The sequence below is a fragment of the Hippopotamus amphibius genome, chromosome 4 (genome assembly GCF_030028045.1).
Source record: "Hippopotamus amphibius kiboko isolate mHipAmp2 chromosome 4, mHipAmp2.hap2, whole genome shotgun sequence".
In the NCBI taxonomy this organism is placed as follows: Eukaryota; Metazoa; Chordata; class Mammalia; order Artiodactyla; family Hippopotamidae; genus Hippopotamus; species Hippopotamus amphibius.
The window spans coordinates 71,184,707-71,204,742 of NC_080189.1; the positions used below are offsets into that span (position 1 = coordinate 71,184,707).

The 20,036-nt window shown below is 36.2% G+C and overlaps 1 protein-coding gene across 7 annotated transcripts in view; it reads right to left on the reverse strand.

The window, feature by feature from the left end:
- Positions 1-18,316, reverse strand: part of SNX13 (sorting nexin 13) — a 136,756-nt gene extending 118,440 nt beyond the window's left edge. For 5 of the 7 annotated variants that reach the window (XR_009053155.1, XR_009053156.1, XR_009053154.1 and 2 more), the window contains exon 1: positions 18,125-18,274. Coding sequence is in view for 3 of the 7 variants with exons in the window: in XM_057731324.1 (XP_057587307.1) it covers positions 18,125-18,136 (12 nt within the window). In the remaining 4 variants the exon portion in view is untranslated. Of the gene's footprint in view, positions 1-18,124 lie in introns of all 7 variants that reach the window. The other 2 variants (XM_057731326.1, XM_057731325.1) reach the window with 2 other exon arrangements.
- Positions 18,317-20,036: the final 1,720 nt, after the last annotated feature.

Consider the following 20,036-nt stretch of genomic DNA (forward strand, 5'->3'; position numbering starts at 1 on the left):
GTGCAGCAAACTTAGGGTAAGTGCATTAGTAGTTTGTAAACTTCCCCAGGTGATTCCAATATGCAGTCACAGGTGCGAACCACTGATCCCCAAGGCACTCCTAATCATTCAGTCAAAACTCTTGACATGCTTTTCTGTCCTAAGTACTACATAACCTTGAATTATTTCAACACACATCTATCCAACATTCTTTTTCTTTTTTTTTTTTCTAACCGCGCTGCACAGCTTGTGGGACCTCCGTTCCCCAACCAGGGATTTAGCCCACACCACAGCAATGAAAGCGCCATATCCTAACCACTAGACCACCAGGGAACTCCCAACACACTACTTTTGATACCATAAGCATTTCACCTCCACCGACTTTCACTGCAAGTGCACTTTAGCCACTATAAGACCACACTCTACACTTCATCCCCCGTCTTCTCTGCATGGGAAATGTGAAAATTAACTATCTTACTCTCTGATAACAATCTTTCAGTTCTAAATTAGTTAAACCTACTACATATATTTTCATTATCATTCAGAATTGCAGACACTTAATTCTTCTACTTATTCCTTACTTAGCCCACTTCTGCATTCACTTTCCCATCTAGATCAGACTCCACAGTTCACCATTTCAACCACTCTCTTGCCAGTATCTTCATTTATCACATTGTGCTGGAATTGGCTATTTATTTTCCTGTTATACCACATACCTAAGTCTCATGAGGTCATAAACTGTATGTTTTGTTCACTGATATATTCTCAGTGCCAAGTATAATATTTGGCACATCTAGTATACTCTGAATCAGTATATATCGAATACACAGATCTTCTCATTAATCATCTAAATCAATGTTATATACACATCAATATTTTTTTCCTAGTGATAATCTTCACCAGATTACCTTCCTTTCTTATCATTAATTGGCATCTTAATACTTAGACTTCACTTGCCCTTGGTTTCTGTGTCAAATCAAATTCAGTGAGCAACTACTATCTACAGGGCAGAGGCAAGGGGAGAAGATAAGAGTATAAAGTGTAACAGTAAACAAACACTACTGGAAAAATTAGATAAATACTTGAGAATCATAAAAGTGGGAAAACATAATTTACATCGCCACCTTTAAGACTAGTCTTTTTAATTTAATGAAAATTTTCTTTCATGTGATTTAATATAGAGAAATGTGTGGAAGTATGTATCCAGACTGTTTTTAAAACAGAAAAAGCAAATAATACTTTCACTGTTTACTAAATACACCTCTGCACTGGTTTACTTTTCAAGCAGCATGAACTTTTTTTAAAATATATATTGCACATAACACTATTATTTTTAGATTATACATAACATTTTTCCTACAAAAGACACATCATATCCTTAACTCATTTTATTTACATTCAATTAACAGTCATTTAAAATATTTAAGTGAATACACTATTATGGACGTTTATTTCTATCAAGCAATGATCATAAAGGCTGTCATAAAATTTGTACTCCACCAAGTGAAAAACATGAAAGTAACATCCTGTTTAAGAAAGCAAGATGAAACGGTCAAATTACAGTAAAAACAAGGGAATAGCTTAACACACATAACCTTTAAAACAAATTTGCATATGGAAAATCTTTAAAAATAGATATGTATTTGTATATTGTCAAGGCTTAATTAGGTAACAAAATTTTTAAAACAATAAGTATAACACTAAGAAAATGGAGATGATGAGGGCAGACACATTGCTGCAAGTGACTGTGAAGAGGCAGCTGAACCACATTCAGAGATGATCCTCAGGAATATCATGACTCAGCTGTGATTCCTGGACATGGAGTGTTGCTGAAAGAATAAGGCAGCCTAGTTAGGGATCTGCAAAGTCAAGATTCAGAGACTCAGAATGTGCTGGAAGAAAAAATAATGCATAAGCACACCAACAATCATGAAATAACAGAGCAAGGAATTCAAGAGAAGATAAGCAGATTTTTACAGACAGAGAGAGCAGGACTGGAAATAAATACTCTGCTTTTGGAGGATTCCTCCTCCCCTAGGGGGTGTGGTTAACCATGAAAACATTCACAGCATGGCAACTGAAGACTGGAACACTGCAGAATTTTAGGTTACTGTAGCTAGCTACACCACAACAGAGCATAGTGGTTTTCTAGTGGTGCTGCAAGGTAAACCCAGTGCCTCATCATCCTCAAATTCTCCGTAAAGTCTTCCATCAACACACACACACACACCCCTAAATATGACAATAAAATTCAGGAAAAAATTATTTTTTAAAAATTAAAACTATAATGGTTTAATTTCAGCTCTATTTTTATCTATTTAGTTTGTCTTGTTTATGTGATACTTGATACCATTTCCTAAGCTAATTAAAGAAAACATATTGCAAAATCTAAATATCTTTTGACACCAAAAGCACAATCAACAAAAGAAAAATAGATAAACTGGACTATGTCAAAATTTTTAAATGTTGTGCTGCAAATGATACCATCAAGAAAATGAAAAGCCAACCCACAGAATGAGAGAAAATATTTGTAAATCATATACATAATAATGAACTTCTACCTGGAATATACAAAGAACTGTTAAAACTGACTAGGAAATAAACAAATAATCTAATTTTAAAAAGAGCACAAGATTTGTGCACACATTTCTCCAAAGAAGATAATATAAGTGGTCATGGAAAGCATATGAAAAAATATTCAACATTATTAGACATTAGGGAAATGCAAATCAAATACACTATGAGATTCTCACCCACCACATAGCTACAAACAAAAAGACAAATATTATAATAACAAATATTCTTAAGGATGTAGAGAAATTAGACCCTCCTATATTGCTGGTGGGAATAAGAATGGTGCAGTACTTCTGAAAACAATTTGCAGTTCCTCGAAAGGTTAAACAGAGAGTTACCGTATGATTCAGCAATCCCATTCCCAGTATATACCCTAGAGAAATAAAAACATGTCCATATAAAAACGTGTACACAAGTGTTCATAGCAGCATTATTGATAACAGCCCAAACATGAAAATAACCCAATATCCATCAATAGATGAAAGAATATACACAAAATGTGGTGCTTCTACACAATGGAATATTATTAGGCAATAAAAAGAAATTTGAAATACTGATACATGCTACAACATGCATGAAACGTGAAAACATACTATGTGAAAGAAGCCAGTCACAAAGACCACACACTGTATGGTTCCATTTATATAAAGTGTCTATAACAGGCAAATCCATACAGACAGATTTGTGATAGCCTGGGGCTCAAGGTAGGGAAGGTTTGGGAGTGACAGCTAAAGGGTAAGGATTTTTCTGTTTGAGGGTAATGTTCTACAACTTACGGTGGCAACGATGCACAACTCTGTGAATGTACTAAGACCCACTGCACTGTACTCATATATGGTATAAATTACATATCAATAAAGCTGTTTTATAAATTACTACTACTAGCTAAACAACAAAGAGAAGTAAAATAAATAGGCAAAAGAGGCTAAAGGCCAGACAGCTCAATGGAACAAAACATTCAAGATAAAAACAATTCTAGAAATAAGTATCTAAGAAAATACAGTGCAGAAAAGGCACTACCTTTACTGCAGTGGTTCTCAGCCAGGGGCAATTATGGCCCTCAGTAAACAGTTAGCAATGTATGGAGACATTTTTGCTTATCAAAATGGGGGGGGGGGGGGTTGGTATCACAGAGGCCAGGAATTTTGCTGTGTGCACTTGACACAGCAAACTAATGCACAAGATAAGCATCCACAACAGTGAATAGGAGAAAGAGGAGGAGGAAGAGTAGGACAAAAAGATGGGGAGATTATCAATTCTGGACTAAAAAGACACAACAATGATATTGCTGGATTAGATCCTAGCTCAAACTGAGGAAATCTGAATATACTACTAGATGATAATAGGGTATTACTGGTGATTTTATTAGGTGTAACAATACTGCTATAGTTATATCAAAAACATCCTTATTCTTAGGATATTCATGAGGGTATTTTGAGAAGTGACATAATATAAGTGCAGTTTACTTTAAAATGGTTCAGCTACAGTATCAACAAAAATAGCACATAGAAAGTCAGAGACAAAACAAATACAACAAAATTTCAACAAATCTTGGTAACTGGTACATGGGTGCTAATAGCAATATTTTTCAAAGTTTCTGTAAGTTTGAAAATTTGCATTATAAAAAATTAATAAAAATTATGACTACTTTTCCCCATAAAATACCTCACAAAGGTACTATAAATATGCAGAAAAAAACTAAAAATATGCAGAACTTCTGACTAAAAAATGATAAATCATTGTATAATCTAGGGACAGGAGAGGTCTTTTTTAAAATAGCAAAATCTGTAGGAATGGGCTGACATATTTGACAACATAAAAATAATTTCTATTAATAGCAAAAAAAATCCATAAAGTTAAATCCATATACACTTGTAAAAATATATACATCATATACAACAAAACGTTAAAATCCATCAGTAAAGGGATGTTATAAATCATTAAGAAATAGACCAATACTCCAAGAAGAAAAAGTAGAACAGGCAATTCAAAACTGAAAATACAGATGGCCAATAAACATATGAAAAATTATCAACCCCACCAGCAATCAAAGAAATTCAAACTTTTAAAGCAAGAATTTTTCATCTATTGATGGGCAAGGACGAAAAATTAAGTCAAATTTGTTAATGATTAAAAAAAGGCTAAACATAAGGTTAAAAAGTATAAAGTATGATGCTGACATTTGTTTTAAATACAATTTTTAATATAGTATTCATCTATTTCTATTTTATTAAATACATTTAACCAGAAATAAAGCTGAATTTTATCAAATGCCTTCTGGGCATTTCCTATAATACTTAGGATTTTTTTCCTCCATTAATTATTAGTTATAATAATATATTTCTAAATAACGAGCCACCTTTGCATATCTGCAATGACTCTCAATTGTAGCACAGTCTTCCTCTAATGTATAATCTGTCATTAATCTATTTTACTTATTTTTACATGAATATAACAGATAAAATTGTTCTGTAAATTTATAGTAAGTAAAGATAGAAGTTGCAAATTTATTACGATCCCACTTTTTTTAAAATTGTACAAACCATTATTCCCCAAAAACTGAAGATAGAAATATTAATCATGGTTACTCTGGATGAAATTAAGAGCGATTAATTTTTTTTTTTAACTTAACTTTGTTTTAAATTTTTATAAGCATGAATTATTTTAAAAACTACCTGCCAGAAAACCTATCTTCATTTGAAAAAGAAAAATAGTTGTAAATGCCTGCACAAAGAAAGGAGATCCCTATATAATCTACTTGAGGTTCAAACAACAGAAACAAGTCTTTGAATTAAAACTACATCATCTCTCACAGGTCATGCTACTCCTGTACCTAGGTCAATGTACATAAATAAAGAAAAAAAAGCTAGACTTCCACCAACAGTTTGTGAGAATTTTAAAAAGGTTGAAACTTATGTTGCTAGTAATTTTAATTATATTCTTAGAAATAAACACATTAAAAATTGTATTTCTTGTAAGACATTTAACAAAAATGATTTTTTGAATTACATTTAAATCATACCTTTAAAAAGTTCTTTTTCTAAATAATAGTTTTAATTCATTACACTTCTTGAAACTACTACGGGAATATTTTAGTGAAGAAGGGGGCTTTATTCCGCTATATTTTTCAAGGCCAGAAAGAAAACATCAAAAAGAAATTAAAATCTTGAATGTCCAGGTTTCTCAATAATTTTCCTCCTGTTCCATAAATACCTTGTTCTCTTTAGATTCTGTCACTCTGGCACTACTAAAATAAAATGAATTATTTTGATATAATACAATATTGTACTTGGCATTTCTAACCCAATAATTTGTCTACAGCCTACCCACTCTATTTGAGCCACATTACAGTAAATACATAAACATCTTGGAACATCAAGACTATTTTCTATCATTACCTTATACTGAAAAACAAACTCAGTCACACAGCAATTCACCTTAAGCTCCTTTTACAAAAGTGAAAGAATGAATTTAGTTTAAACATTAGAAGACTGCATTCACCAAACCTGTTCTCTACTAAAGTATACAAAATTTTTACCACGGCAGTTAACTAGTGCAACGCAAAACAGGCCATATTCATAAGTGGCCCCCCTTTGCCTCATTCGTGTAAGACTGTAACAATACAAGAATAAAAGTCCAACACTGACAATTCAACTTCTGCTTTTCCCCATAATATATAATCCAAGGGGAAATTACAGTAAAGAGAGTTAGATGTTCACAGCCTAACGCTGCACTGTCACCAATCTCCCACCTCTTCTTTCTTTCTTATGAAAAGGAGCATCCTCTGAAACAATAGGAGCCATGATGCATTAAGTGCTTAGTATTAACTGCTTAGTGCTTTGCTAACCACTTTACATAAATTTCCAGCTCTCACAACTCTAAGACATAAGTTATATTACTAACTCTATAGATGAGGAAACAGCTAAGTCATAGAAGTCGACCATGAACCGAGCTTGGTTTAAAATTCAAGCATGTCCTGAACCATTATTTTACACTGACTCTCAAACAGATTTAAAAACAAACAAACAAACAAACAAAAATGATGCAGAGGGGATGGGCAAAATTCTGCCCGCATATCTAAGGAATCAAATAAAAGTGATTTATTAACATATAAAAATTCAATTTATCAGAAAAACCTGAGGTAACTAAACTGACACTAATATCTTAAAGTCCTTGGTTCTCCTTAAGTATCTGATGTAGATTTTGTAGGTATTAGTATCAGATAACTTTCAAGGCATATTCTAAAGTTTGTACAGGTTTAGACAAATTTCCTTCATGTTCCTGAAGGCTGTGCAACTCAACATCAAAACAATGACCGACCTGAAAGTACTACAAGATGCTCTTAATGCAAAATAGAAAATAAATCTCAATACTGTTCATTAAATGAGAGATTATGAGGCTTTTAAATCAAGATAAATTCAGACAAGAGGTATACAATCACAGAACGAAATAATACAGAATTGTGTTATTTAAAAACATATATAAACTGTTGTATACACTCGCCTTTTAAATTAGCAACGGAAAATATTTTTAAACCCATTGAGTGGTTTATAACTTAAAAGTTAAGTTCTCTATTATGGCCTGTTAAATTTCCTTGAGAGGAGGAGGAAAGAGTGAAGATTAGGGGGAAAAGCTGAGAAAGCAAGCAGGCCTACAGACAAAGAGGAGAATAATAAAAGAGGTGCGGGGAAAAAAAATCAACATATCCACAAAGCAACAGCAACAAGGAGGAAAAAATAAGTATAGTAAGGAAAACAGAGACAGAGAGATTCACCCACAAAGGACCTTGATGGCATAATCTTCAGCTAAGTAAAACGATATTATCACGTGAACACTGCACTCTTATAACAATTTATTGTACTATTACATGAATGCAGATAAGCAGTTGCTGAATAAAGGAATTGAAATTATTTACATTCTTAATACCCATATTTAGATGTATAAGTACAAATTCTATTTGTAATAACTCAGCCCTGTCTTTTTCTTAACCTATTACACAGTATTACTAATACCAATCAAGCTAACTACATAATTTTTTTTAAACAAAGGATTTTAGCATTCCTCATCTTTCTATCCCCTATAAAAGGAACAATTCAAGAGAAAAGCATATATAAATTCTGAGCTACTTTACATAAAACTTTATCAAATCAACACAAACCATAGTACTTCCCATAGCAGAAAACTACACAACACTGGCATTTTTTAAAGCATAATACAAGATTATACTACAATTTCTCCCTTTCACTTCATCTATAGTAAAAGCTTTAATGGCCAGAAGAAATTATGGGTCAGTCAAAAGTTCTAGTTATGACCACAGCATACAAGTGTCACCTCTCTTGATTTCCTTCTGATATTTACTCTAAATCTAGCTCTTAGTGCAATACATAAATTAGAAAGTTAATAAAAACTGAGAAAGTAAGGGAAGAATTAGATCATCTGTGTCAAAGGGGATTATCCTGTTTAATGTGACATTTTAAAACTTCCTCAATGAAACAAAGAACACCAAAAACAACTTCAAAACAAATGCTAAGTTATAAAAAATAAACCACTTGTTTATTTACTTCTGAGGAAATAATAATAAAATCTAGTTATTTCTTGAGTTTTACCATGGGAAATACTGTGTGCAGTATTTAACATGCTATTTTCACTTAATACTTAGAACAACCCTATGGGTAAGTATCAATTTAAAAGTTACACAGATGAGAAAACTGAGGCTCAAAAAGGTTAATAACTTTCTAAGGTCAAGATACTCTGAAGTGACAAAACAGATTCAAATCCAAATAATCTGACACCAACTGTCACTCTTAACCAAAAGCATACACTCTTCTTCAGAAACTAAGAATGTTCAATTTGTGAGTAGAAGATACATACTGAGGGATAGGGGAGACAGACAGAATAGAGATATTAGATGATTAACACTCTGAGTCCCAGTACAAAGACAATCTCACTAACTTCTGTAGTCCTATAAATTTTGCATTAGAGACTATTATTTGATTCAATATTCTGAGCTGTCAGACATTAACTTGTAGAGCTTTTTGGTTCAAAAAATGTATTATTATAAATTATAAAATATTCTTAAGCCTAACTGATTTTTCTAAAATTGTTAAATAATCAACACACCCACTATTTGTAAAGTCCATTATTTCAGTTTCTTTTTCTGTACCTTTGTTGTGTTCCACCTTTCAAGTTGCCTCCAACCTCCCTCTAGTGCACTTCCTCTTTTTCTGCTAACTCTCACCAGGATTAGACTATTGCAACGGTTTAAGTATCGAGCATTTAGGTAGCACTCAAGAAAAAGCATCAGATGTTAGTAATTAACACTGAATGTTAAAGTAGCTGGTTATATGAATAGCTGCAATCTGATTAAACACCCTGAGGAAAATTGTGAGGAAAAAAATGCCACCTCAAATAATCTCAGGAAGAGAAATCAACAACAAATTCTTAAGTATAATATTATGACTTGGAGAAACATTGGATAACATATATCATAGTATCTTAAAATCAGACCATTATTTCCCAAAATCTATGTAATAACTAAACTGAGGTGAAATTTTATTTTAGACTTAACTCTTCCCTTAAAACTGTACAACTTCGATCAGTTTTATAACTCCCATGCCTCAAATGATAGTGAATCCAAGAGCCATTCTTCACATATGTCCTGTTGTCACACAACTCTGGCATGAAAATAAAAGAAGTCACAATACAAAGAATCACATACTCTCTTAGGTGCCAAACCGCAGTCAGGCTAAAAATAGCTCCAGGGTTCCAGAAGCAAAACCAATTCAAGTTTAAATGGAGTAACATTCAAGGACTCCCCAATAATGCAGGGCTAAGGTCAAAAGCAAAGCAGGATTCACCTTAGGAGTTTCATAGCTGCATCAGAATTAAAAGGTCCCTCAGGAAATTGGAGGAAGCATTTCAATAATCTAACAATAGTGAATTATTCAATTTGATTGTATATGAGCCTCTGGTACTAAGTGAAAGATCATTAAACCAGTTTAAATTTTACTACTGAACACAAAAGAATTACTTTACTGAACTTTTCTGGTACATATTATTTTTGAATATACAATGGAATTATAGATGGGTTAAATGATCTAACAAAGCTCTAACAGTGACATGGAGAGGTATTTTAGGTAAGAGATCATGGTAGCAGCTGCCCTTCTAGAAAATGTACTCCCCAAATTTCCAACTTTTTGAAATTCATGACTAAATTTTTACTCTTATTTGCAAGCTTCAAGACAGCATTAAAGGTCATACAAACACTAACAAAGTACCACAAAAATCTGCATTACTGTACTGTCATAAATAAAGCTTTAAATTTATCTAATTCAGGAATACAAATGAAATCATAAAAATTAATTAGTATGAGATACAAAATAAAATCCAAGTTGTTCTTGCATTTATAATTTGTTACATGAAAATAACATCAATATAATCAGATTTTTCTCTGGGAAAAATTAAAACAGAATTACATTCTAACTAAATGCCTGATGTTCACCCTTTTTTTGTCTAACTTTTGCGTGTGTTTTGTGATCTCAAACATAATATTCAAACACAGTGTACTATTTTAAAAAGCCGAACGGACACAGAGAGTAACCAATCCTTGAAGAGCAATTAATGTGATAGTTTAAATTTATCAAAGACAATTTTTGTCTTAGTAATTTTTCACCATTACTTTCATTTTACTGGAGGGAACAATCAACATGCTTTTATTTGACAGATATTTAGTGAAGACTAAGTGTTAAGCCCTATTCCAGGCACTGAGAAAACAATGGTAAACCACATATTCAGGAGTTTACATGAATATGTAACATACAGGGGAGTGGGGGTAGGAACCACCTATTTCTTTTACCAAAGTAATGGAATTCAGCCAGGTCTTTCAGTAAAACCTGGTAGACCTCTTAAGGAGATATAAAGAAACTTTTCAGAAAAACGAAACAAAGACAAATTCACTTTTTTTTTTTTTTTTGCTTCTCTGTCTCTCTTTTTTTTTTTTTCCTTTCACTTCTCACTGTGAATTAGCCTGGAGCAAATAGCGACAGTAAAAATGGGTTGACTCTTCAGTTGTCAGAAGCAGCTCATTTTAGAGCTGCCATCTCATTCAAACTGGTAGTTTTACCTGGAGTTATAAAGCAAATGCAAGTAATTACCTTTTAATTACATTCTGCAACCTTTTATTCCTCTAAATTTTTCACCTTTTAATTATGTTATTTGCTTTATTCTGACAAAAGACCTCAAGGCTTCAGCTGAATGACGCCCAAACTGATAGAGAATTTTCGGAGGGCAGGTTTCAGGTCAGACACAACTTCAGCACCAGAACTTAGCAGGTGCCTACCACACAGTAGCGGTATTTATGTTTGGTGAACAAAGTGATCCACAAAAATTAATCCCCAGTAGTACAAGTTACAACCAAAGCCTTAAAAAATTGTACTAAAAAACAGCTTTCTCTTTTAAGAACTTACCAGGATTTGTTGATTAAAAATAAAGGATTTCTTCTCCCACAAATATTTCATAATATGTACACACAAATGACTACTAACCCTCAAATAAGTAACCTTTTTCAAAATATTTTTTGGAACTGCCCTTTCAGAAATTCTTTGAAATCAATTTACCAACCACACAAGAAACTATCCTCACTACTAGTTGGCAAGACATGCTCTCAGTCTATGTTTTTTTTCCTTTGCCTTCTTTTAGTCTAGTCCCTACCTCCCCTGTAACTGCACCAGTGGCCAGAGGACACCCCCTTTGTCCTGAGATCCACCCACCCACTGAGAAGCTAGTGAGCCATAAAGCTAGATGGAGCCTAGGACTTGAATTCATATTAGTGCAAGGCATATAGAGGAAGAAAAAAAAAAAAAACTGATGTATTAACCACTAATATTTGTATAATGATTGACAGTTTACAAAGTTTTACTCTCTATCATTTTATTTGATCTTCACAACAATGTGAGAGTAGATAGGAATGTGCTATTATTATCCAAATTTTACAAAGAAGGAAACAAAGACTCAGAACGTTCAAACAACTTCCCCAATGTCACATCATAAATAAATGGCGAAGTTAAGACTCACCCTTATAATGCTTAACATATAGGTCACATTTGTGTAGCCTCACTATTGTGGTAGTTGATAGACAAAGTGTGCATGACCATGACTTCAACCTAATACTCAAACTTTAACCATTTTTTAACATGATAAATCAGAGCTGACCACTTATTTTAATTCAAAGTTCCCTTTCCTCACAAATATATAAGGTAATGTAATATCAAAATGAAACGACTCAGAAACAGAAAGTCAATGTTAGAGTACCATCAACTGAGGGGGCACTTGATGGTCTATGAAACCACAGAATTTCAAAACACAATTTAAAAAGCCATACCCTGAGAACCTCACTCAGGAATGCCATAAAATCACTTAGCTTTGCCGCCAAATGGCTAGTTGTGAGTAGCCAGCATTGGAAACTCTTAACCATAACAGGACCTGTTTTCTTCCTCTTCCAGAAGCTCATGTCCCCTACTTTTCCATTATTACTCAGCTAACAGCTTAATTGATCCCACCTAAAACAATCTGTTTCAAACATCCTCTCATACCCTTTTTTTCTCTTTAAGAGAATACTTTTTATTCCATAGTTAAACTAGAAATGACACTAAACATAAGCATGAGCACATCTATCAATGTGATTAAATTAAGAGATAAAGCACTCTTTATAATCTACAAAAGTCTACACATTTGCTGGTAGTTACTACACACAGAAATGAAAAGCCATACACTTCGCAGTGGCCTTATGATTCACAAACCAATGCCTGGTATCTTTAAAACTACAAATATCTATACTTAGTTCTCCCAAATTTAATTCCATACTTCCTCAAATAAAATAAAAGTAATTTTATAAACTTGTAGCAATTAACCAAAAACTTTTAAACACAGTGGACTAGTTAAGAAACTATCTTTCACCAATTTCTATGAAACACTGGTCAACAAACTGTGGAACAATCCATCTGAACACTAGTATCTCCCTACCTAGGGATCCCAAGGATGGTTATGGAAATCTAAAACCTCTATTTTAATATTCTGAAATACCAAATGGAAGACCTACATTTATCTAATATAAAGTTGTAGAGTTTAACTAAAAAATCACACATATTTGCTTTTGTTTGCAATTCTATCAACCAGCCAGCTAGCTGCTAATCAGAAGTGATGAAAAACGAGTATACATATGTGCTAGAATAATAAAACATGATGAAAACAAATACTAAATAAATATAATTTATTTATAAGCTCTCTGGAAATCTGGAATCAATGGGGGGAAAAAAGGCCCTTTAGAATTCTTGAGAAATGGTTGGCAATATTCAACTTGGCTTGTCAAAAGATGCTAAACAATGTTGTTCATAGAGTGGCAAGCCATGCTCATTCTAGACAGTAATGTCTTTATACTTCCCTTATAAAATTTCTTTCCCACGTTTTAACATCCTTTGAATGTCAATGGACCTCTAGTTCTGGTTCTGGTTAGCAGCCTTTATAATGTCATTAATTAATAACTAAAGAAATAGCTCATGTCGTTTAAGGAGTAACCCACCCCCAAGAGTATTTCTCTTAACAAATATATTACTCAACAAAATCAAGTCATAATTTTTTCCTAAGCACTTACTACGGGCAAGAGTACGTGTGTCTTTAAAAAGAGCTCTGGAAGTCCAAAGACTCTTCCTTAATGTACAACTCATCACATCTCAGGATTTCCCAAAGGGAAATACAAGAAACTCTGTAAGTCTCTGTATTCCTCAGGGTTCTCCAGAGAAACAGAACCAATCGGAATTTTTTTTTTTTTAAGGAGATTTATTATGAGGGACTGGCTCACAAGATTATGGAAGCTGAGAAGTCCCACCATCTGCTGCCTGTAAGCTGGTGAGCCAGGAAAGCCAGTGGTATAATTCAGTCCAAAGGCCTGAGAATCAGGGGGAGCTGATGTTATAAATCCCAGTCCAAGGGCAGAAGAATATGAAATGTCTCAGCTCAAACAGTGATGCAGAAAAATGGGGCAAATTCCTTCTTCCTACTGTTCTACTCAGGCTCTCAACAGATTGGATGGTGCCCACCCACACTGGGGAGAGCAATCTACTGTAGGGAGTCCACCAATTCTAATGCTTATCTTATCCTCACTGCCATACCCAGAAATAATGTTTAATGTGGCACCTTGAGGTCAGTCAAGTTGACACATAAAATTGACCATCACAGTCTCTATGCAATTTGACACAAATTCTAACACCTTCTTTGAGAGCAAATCACCTATCAAAAGCTATAAGCAGTTCTTTTTAACTTCCTTTAGGCAAATCATCCAAATTTATTTGAACTACAAAATTTTACTCCCTTAACAATTATTAACCTCAGACTTTTAAAAGCGCAGCAGTTTATGCCTTACGCATCTGTGTCATATTTGTTAACCACAAAATCAAGAATTAGTGTTAATATATAAAAAAATCAATAAATCTGGACGGACATAACTTAGCACAACTATAAACAATTTTTATGTAACATTTACTAATGCCCCACATTTACACAGAACCCAAACAACTACTAAGTTTAAATAACTACGATTGTTATTCACTATTTTTAAAAGCACAAGTGTCAACAGGCTGGTAACTGGTTTTTATGCAAATACAACCTTCAGAGTATGCCACAGCATTGGTTCAAATTCAACATATTTTCCTACATTTTTTATACCTTTAGTTCTCTGTAATAATACATGCTCAGAAATAATAATCCCAGCAGCTTTTAACAGTGTTTAATGAAAATTCACTAATAAATATTTCATTATATTTGAATGTTGTGAAAATTCAGATTAACTGAAACAAATTCTCAGGTAAACATCCCATACCCTAAGTCTGATATATATGGAAGTTTACTCCTATTTTGAAAAGAGTGGGTGGAAGGTGAGTGGGTGAGTATTAAACAAATAATTTTCAAGTACACTATTGACAGATTTTTGGACAAATGTTGTAGGAGGAACATTAAGAGTAAGAAGTTCTGAAAAAAATGTAAATAGACATTAAGGGGGGATAAAAACCCTCTCATCCCTGTATGGAAATGCAAAAGACACATAGATATAGCTAGCAAGTCTTCTAAATATTTCAATGAAAATATTTAGAATGAAAAGAATACAAACTGAACCCAAACAATTTAAATTAAGAACTATGTTAACTCCTCTTTAAATAAAAAAAAAAAGGCAAGATGATCTACTGGAACTGTACTTCCAATTCACACTAATCTATCATATCTCACAGGTTTCCTGGTTCAAATTAATTTGTTCAATTGAGTAATTTTCCCCTTTAGCTTAACTTAATATAGCCCTTAATTGATCACTTGCATGCCTCCTCACTTCTGAAAAGGTTTCAAAGAACTATTTTGACAAAATGCAAAACTGAAAAGTTTTACATGAATGTTTATCATTATCATTTCATATGAATGTTATTATTATGTATCTATATTTTTATATCCCCAACTCAGTTTAAAAAATTAAAAATAGTTTACTGATGATTATCAGCTACAAAAAAAAAAAATGCATTCCATACCAAGCCACAGAAACAGAACACAATTTGGAGTAAGAGTGTCCTAGGTGAGACTACTGACTGTACCAGCTGTTGTATGATTTTAAGCAAGCTATTTTAGCTCTCAATCTCAGTTTTCTTATCTGCCTAATGGGGATAATATTACCTATCTCAATGTTGAGATGTAAAAGAACCAAGCAGTTTGTATGATTCACCACTTTCTGAACACATTATATGCCTGTTGAACGTGAAAATTTTTCAGAACAGAGCTCACCATTATACATTTTGAGATCTAACATAAAACAAATCACAGCCCCAAAACCTGCTGATCTAAGATAGCACTAAGAGAAGCAGTAAAAAAAGGAACCCCACACTACAAAGTTTTTAGTAATCAATATTGAATAGAATTTTATATCTAAAATATTTCAAGGACTTCCCTGGTGGTGCAGTGGTAAAGAATCCATCTGCCAATGCAGGGGACACAGGTTCAAGCCCTAGTCTGGGAAGATCCAACATGCCACGGAGCAACTAAGCCCACGCACCACAACTACTGAGCCTGTGCTCTAGAGCCTGCATGCCACAACTACTAAAGCCCATATGCCGCAACAAGAGAAACCACAGCAATGAGAAGCCCATGCACCGCAAGAGTAGCTCCCCTCATCGCAACTAGAGAAAGCCCGTGTGCAGCAACTAAAACCAAACAGAGCCAATAAATAATTAAAATAAATTTATTTTTTAAAATAAATATTTCAAAATATAAAAAAAAACTAAGGTAAAGCAAAAAGTCTTTCTCAAGTAATGATAATTTTCAGTGTATCCACTATAATATTCAGACAAAGAAGTAGTATGTTTTAAAATCTCTCAAGAGAGCTGAAAACTACTCACAGAGAGCAAAATGGTCAGAGTTCTGTACTGAGAGTCAGGAGATGTGATTCTAGTTTCACCTTTGCCACTAATAATTGTTTGGCCTTGGACAAGTCTCTGGGCTTCAGTTTTCTAATCTATAAAATGACTTCTCACAACCATTGGTAAGATCCAAGTACCATTTAATCTGGGCCTTACTTTGGAGAGGCAATCCAGTGTAGCGGTTAACCATAAACTGCACAGAGACTGCCAAGGTTGGAACCCTGGCTCTGCCACTTAAAAGCTATGTACAGCACACGCACAGCACTAAAGCACATCTAACTACTATCACTGACTTACTGTTTAAAATATTTCACTGAAACATGAAATTATTTTAAAATACAGAAGCTTCGGGGAGTTCCCTCGTGGCCTAGCGGTTAGGATTCCGGGCTTTCACTGCAGTGGCAGGGTTCAATCACTGGTCAGGGAACTGAGATACCACAAGCCAAGTGGCACGGCCAAAAAATAAAACAAAATAAAAAATAAAATACAGAAGATTAGAAAATTCAGCCTTTCCAAATCAAGGCTCCCATTTTACTAGCAGGCACTGAGTTCATGAGAAAGTGTTACAGTTCTTCAAAGGCTGCTTAACCTAAGCCAAATCTAATCAAAAGATCATCTCATAAAATATCGTACATTAGCAACACCACTGAAAACATTATATGGCTAATTATTCCCATCAAAATATCACACTAAAGGTAAAAATAGAACTCCTGCTACTTGTCTTTTTTTTTTTTTTTAACCTAATACTGCTAATGACAACAGAAGCTTATGATATACCATAATCTCTGGGAATAAAATTAACCGTGGGAATAAAAGTAACTACAGGAATGAAAAAATCTATGGAATTTAGAAATACAAAGTGAACTACAAACTACTAGAAATAAGCCGTTCACGAGTTAAAATCAACCAATAAGTATTCACCAGGCACATCATACACCAGGCTCTGTGCAGATTATCAAGTACAAATATCAAAGAATGAAGTTCCTCAGAGTTAATAAAGTTGGAAAGGCAAGTCCTTTATTACCACTTTTTCACACAACAAAAGCCACTCATCTACAAATATTTTTATTTCCTTGTTAACCCAAGGAGGAATACTTCCCATTACCCATTAAAACTGTTTCCTGTCCTTAGTTCAGCCCACAAAGATGCCCGATCTAGTCCCTGACAGCTAACACTGGAATCTTCACAGGACTTAAAGTGAGTAGCTTCTAAGATATTTCCTCAAATCCATAAACTTCAGAATTTATCTTCAATGACACCCACACTAGCATATACCACAACAGTAACTGTCAAGTACCTACTTACATCAATTTCGTTCTTCCCCTTGAAGTACTGCTAGTAAAGGCAAACTCTACTTCTTCAAAAAGTCTGCTTTTTGCAATGGACATCAGACACTAGAAAGGGAAACTGACTGGCTAGTCACAGTTGCCCTACTTCCATTTCAGGACCAAGGGGAAAAGCTGTTCCACTGAAGAGTATCAAGGGAGCCTTAAGCAAATCAAGAGGATAGATGCTAAGCTCAACTTTCTGATTCCCACGATTTAAGTGAAAGGTGACAACCAGGTGTGGGAGCGGGGGGTGATTTAACTGGGCTATCCAAGTGTCCCCTGAGAAAAAGAGGTCCTCTTCGCGAAGTAGTCAAGGTAGGGGGTGGGAAACGAATCGGTCTGGCCGAGGGACAAACCCACGATGCCGACCGAGCTCGGAGGTGGAGGGCCCTGGAGGCCAGGGACCCGAGAAGAGACACCTCGGGCAAACCAGAGGGGAACAGGAACCAGCAGCAACGCAGAGAGACCGACGCCGCCACAGAGCAGCGTGTAAGGGGACGCCACCGAGGGAGCGGCGAGTTAGGAGGCAGCGACAGCAGGAGGGAGACCAGTGCCAGGGGCGACGGGCAAGTGGCAACTGCGAAAGAAGAGGCACAGGCAGCCGGAGGTGGTGGGACTGTTGAGTCAGCACAGCTCCTACTCAGGAGGCACTTGTAGGATCCCCGCTGCTGCTCGGGCCCCGGGGCCCGCTACCAAGGGTCGGGCCCGCCGGCGGCGGAAATAATATTGTCTGACCGGCCGGCGCCGGCCCCTTCCCCATTTCACAGGTAAACACTGGCCGCCGTCGCCGCTTACCTCTGTTAACATTATTACACCCCGGGGAAGTGAGCTCCTCCCTAGCCTCGCCGCATGGCAACAGCCGTAGCAGCAGCGAAAACTGCCTGAGCCGCCGCCAACGGCGGCAACAGCTCCTTCAGTCCTCTCCCGGGCGGCGGCTTTACTCGGCTTCGCTGGCTTCCCCCCGGCCCGGCTGCTCGCGACGGACGCGCCGCCATCTTGGAAGAGCGACGTCCGCGTCTCCCCGCGACGTGCGCTCCCATTGGCGGACGCAGGGGCCGCTGGCGTCTCGTGACTGTCGCCATAGCGCCGGCGCGCGGCGAAGAGGAGGTGGGTCGCCGGAGACCCAGTCGGCGCCCGCGGCGAGGGCCCCGGTTCTGGGCGCAGAGGCCGACTTGGGACCGCGGGGAGAGCAAAGAGGCCCGAGCGCGGGGCCGGCCCGAGACCCGGCTCGCACTTCCGCAGGGGCCGCTCATGCTCCGCCGCACGCCGGGGTCGGTCGGTCCTGGGGTGGAGCGAGACCGGCAGAGGCCGAGGCTTCGATCGAAGGCGCTGCGGACCTCGCGCGTCTCGGGGACACGGCGGCAGATGTCCAGTAGAAAAGCTTCCCTCTCGCATTTCCCTGGCCCCGCGGCGACCCAAGAGCAAGCTGGGGATGTTCGGCTCTCTCCACTGTCTGGGGCTTAAATATGACCTGAAACTGCTCCCCGCTCAGTCCCTCTCTCCTTCTCAACTTTGACAGAAACTTTCCTGTGTGCTTACCAGTCCTCAGCGAGTTCTCTAACTGGGGTGCGCGACAGGTAGTAGAAGTGATACAGGCATATCGGCTTTACCCTGATCGTAGCAGTTAAGACTATCGCTGATTCGGTGACTGGCCAGCACCTGTATAACAATAAGGGCTTGGTTTTGCTCCTCCTAAGAGACCTCTAAAAAATTTAGCCAGTTTTGCTTTTTAACTGCGGTCTGTACAACTTTACTTGCTTCCAGATAGCGTGTGTGTGTGTGTGTGTGATGGTGAGCAAATTTCAGCAGGTGTCACTGTAAGCAGTCCTAACTTAAATGGGACTTAACTCTGGAACGCAGGGTGCATAGAAGCCCCTGAGACTGACGCAGTTCTGAACTTGCCACTAGATGACTTACGGTGTGTGAAACTGAAGGCAATCGCTTCTACCGAAATTGTAATGGAAGTAATTTACCTGAACCTACTGTCAAAGTGAGTAACCCTGCTTGTATGTTAGATACCAGTTTCCAAGGAAATTGACAAGTAAATTTTCAAATTTGACACGCAGAATCCTTCCATCTCTTTTAAGGGAATCAAATGCATTTCGGAAAACTAAGACAAGTAGAAGTTCCTTCCCCTTTACCGGAGTCCCCCCTTCCCTTTCCTTAGCAACAGTACTATTGTGTAAAATGAAATTTACTTAATACATTACTCTTAAATTCTCAGAACATTAAGTAAAGGCATTGCAAACCTTGTGTTATCTCTGTTGTGTCTTCATCAAGGAAAGAGAATGATTCATTTAGGTAGTCAGGCAGAAATACGAGATAAATCCGGATTTTACTCAATTCAACTAATTGAGGCAAAGTAATTTTGCTGTTGTTTTAATATACACCTGAAACATAATTTCCATAATACTGGGACAGCAAATTCTGACCTCTGCAACAGAATAAAATGTGCTACAGGTATTGACAGAATAAGCCATGAATAGATAGTAAGATTGGAAAACACTATCTGGCCTAAGATATTAAGGGAAACTAAGAGATACTAGAGACAACAAAGAAGCTGGAAAAAGATAACTGTTCCAACCTATAAATAAGAAAACAGAGGAGGCTCATTAATATTTGATACCAACTAGTAAATTAAAACGGTAATTTAGGTGTCTGGCATGAGTACTTAATTTTCTTTCACATATTTTTCCCATTCCAGAAG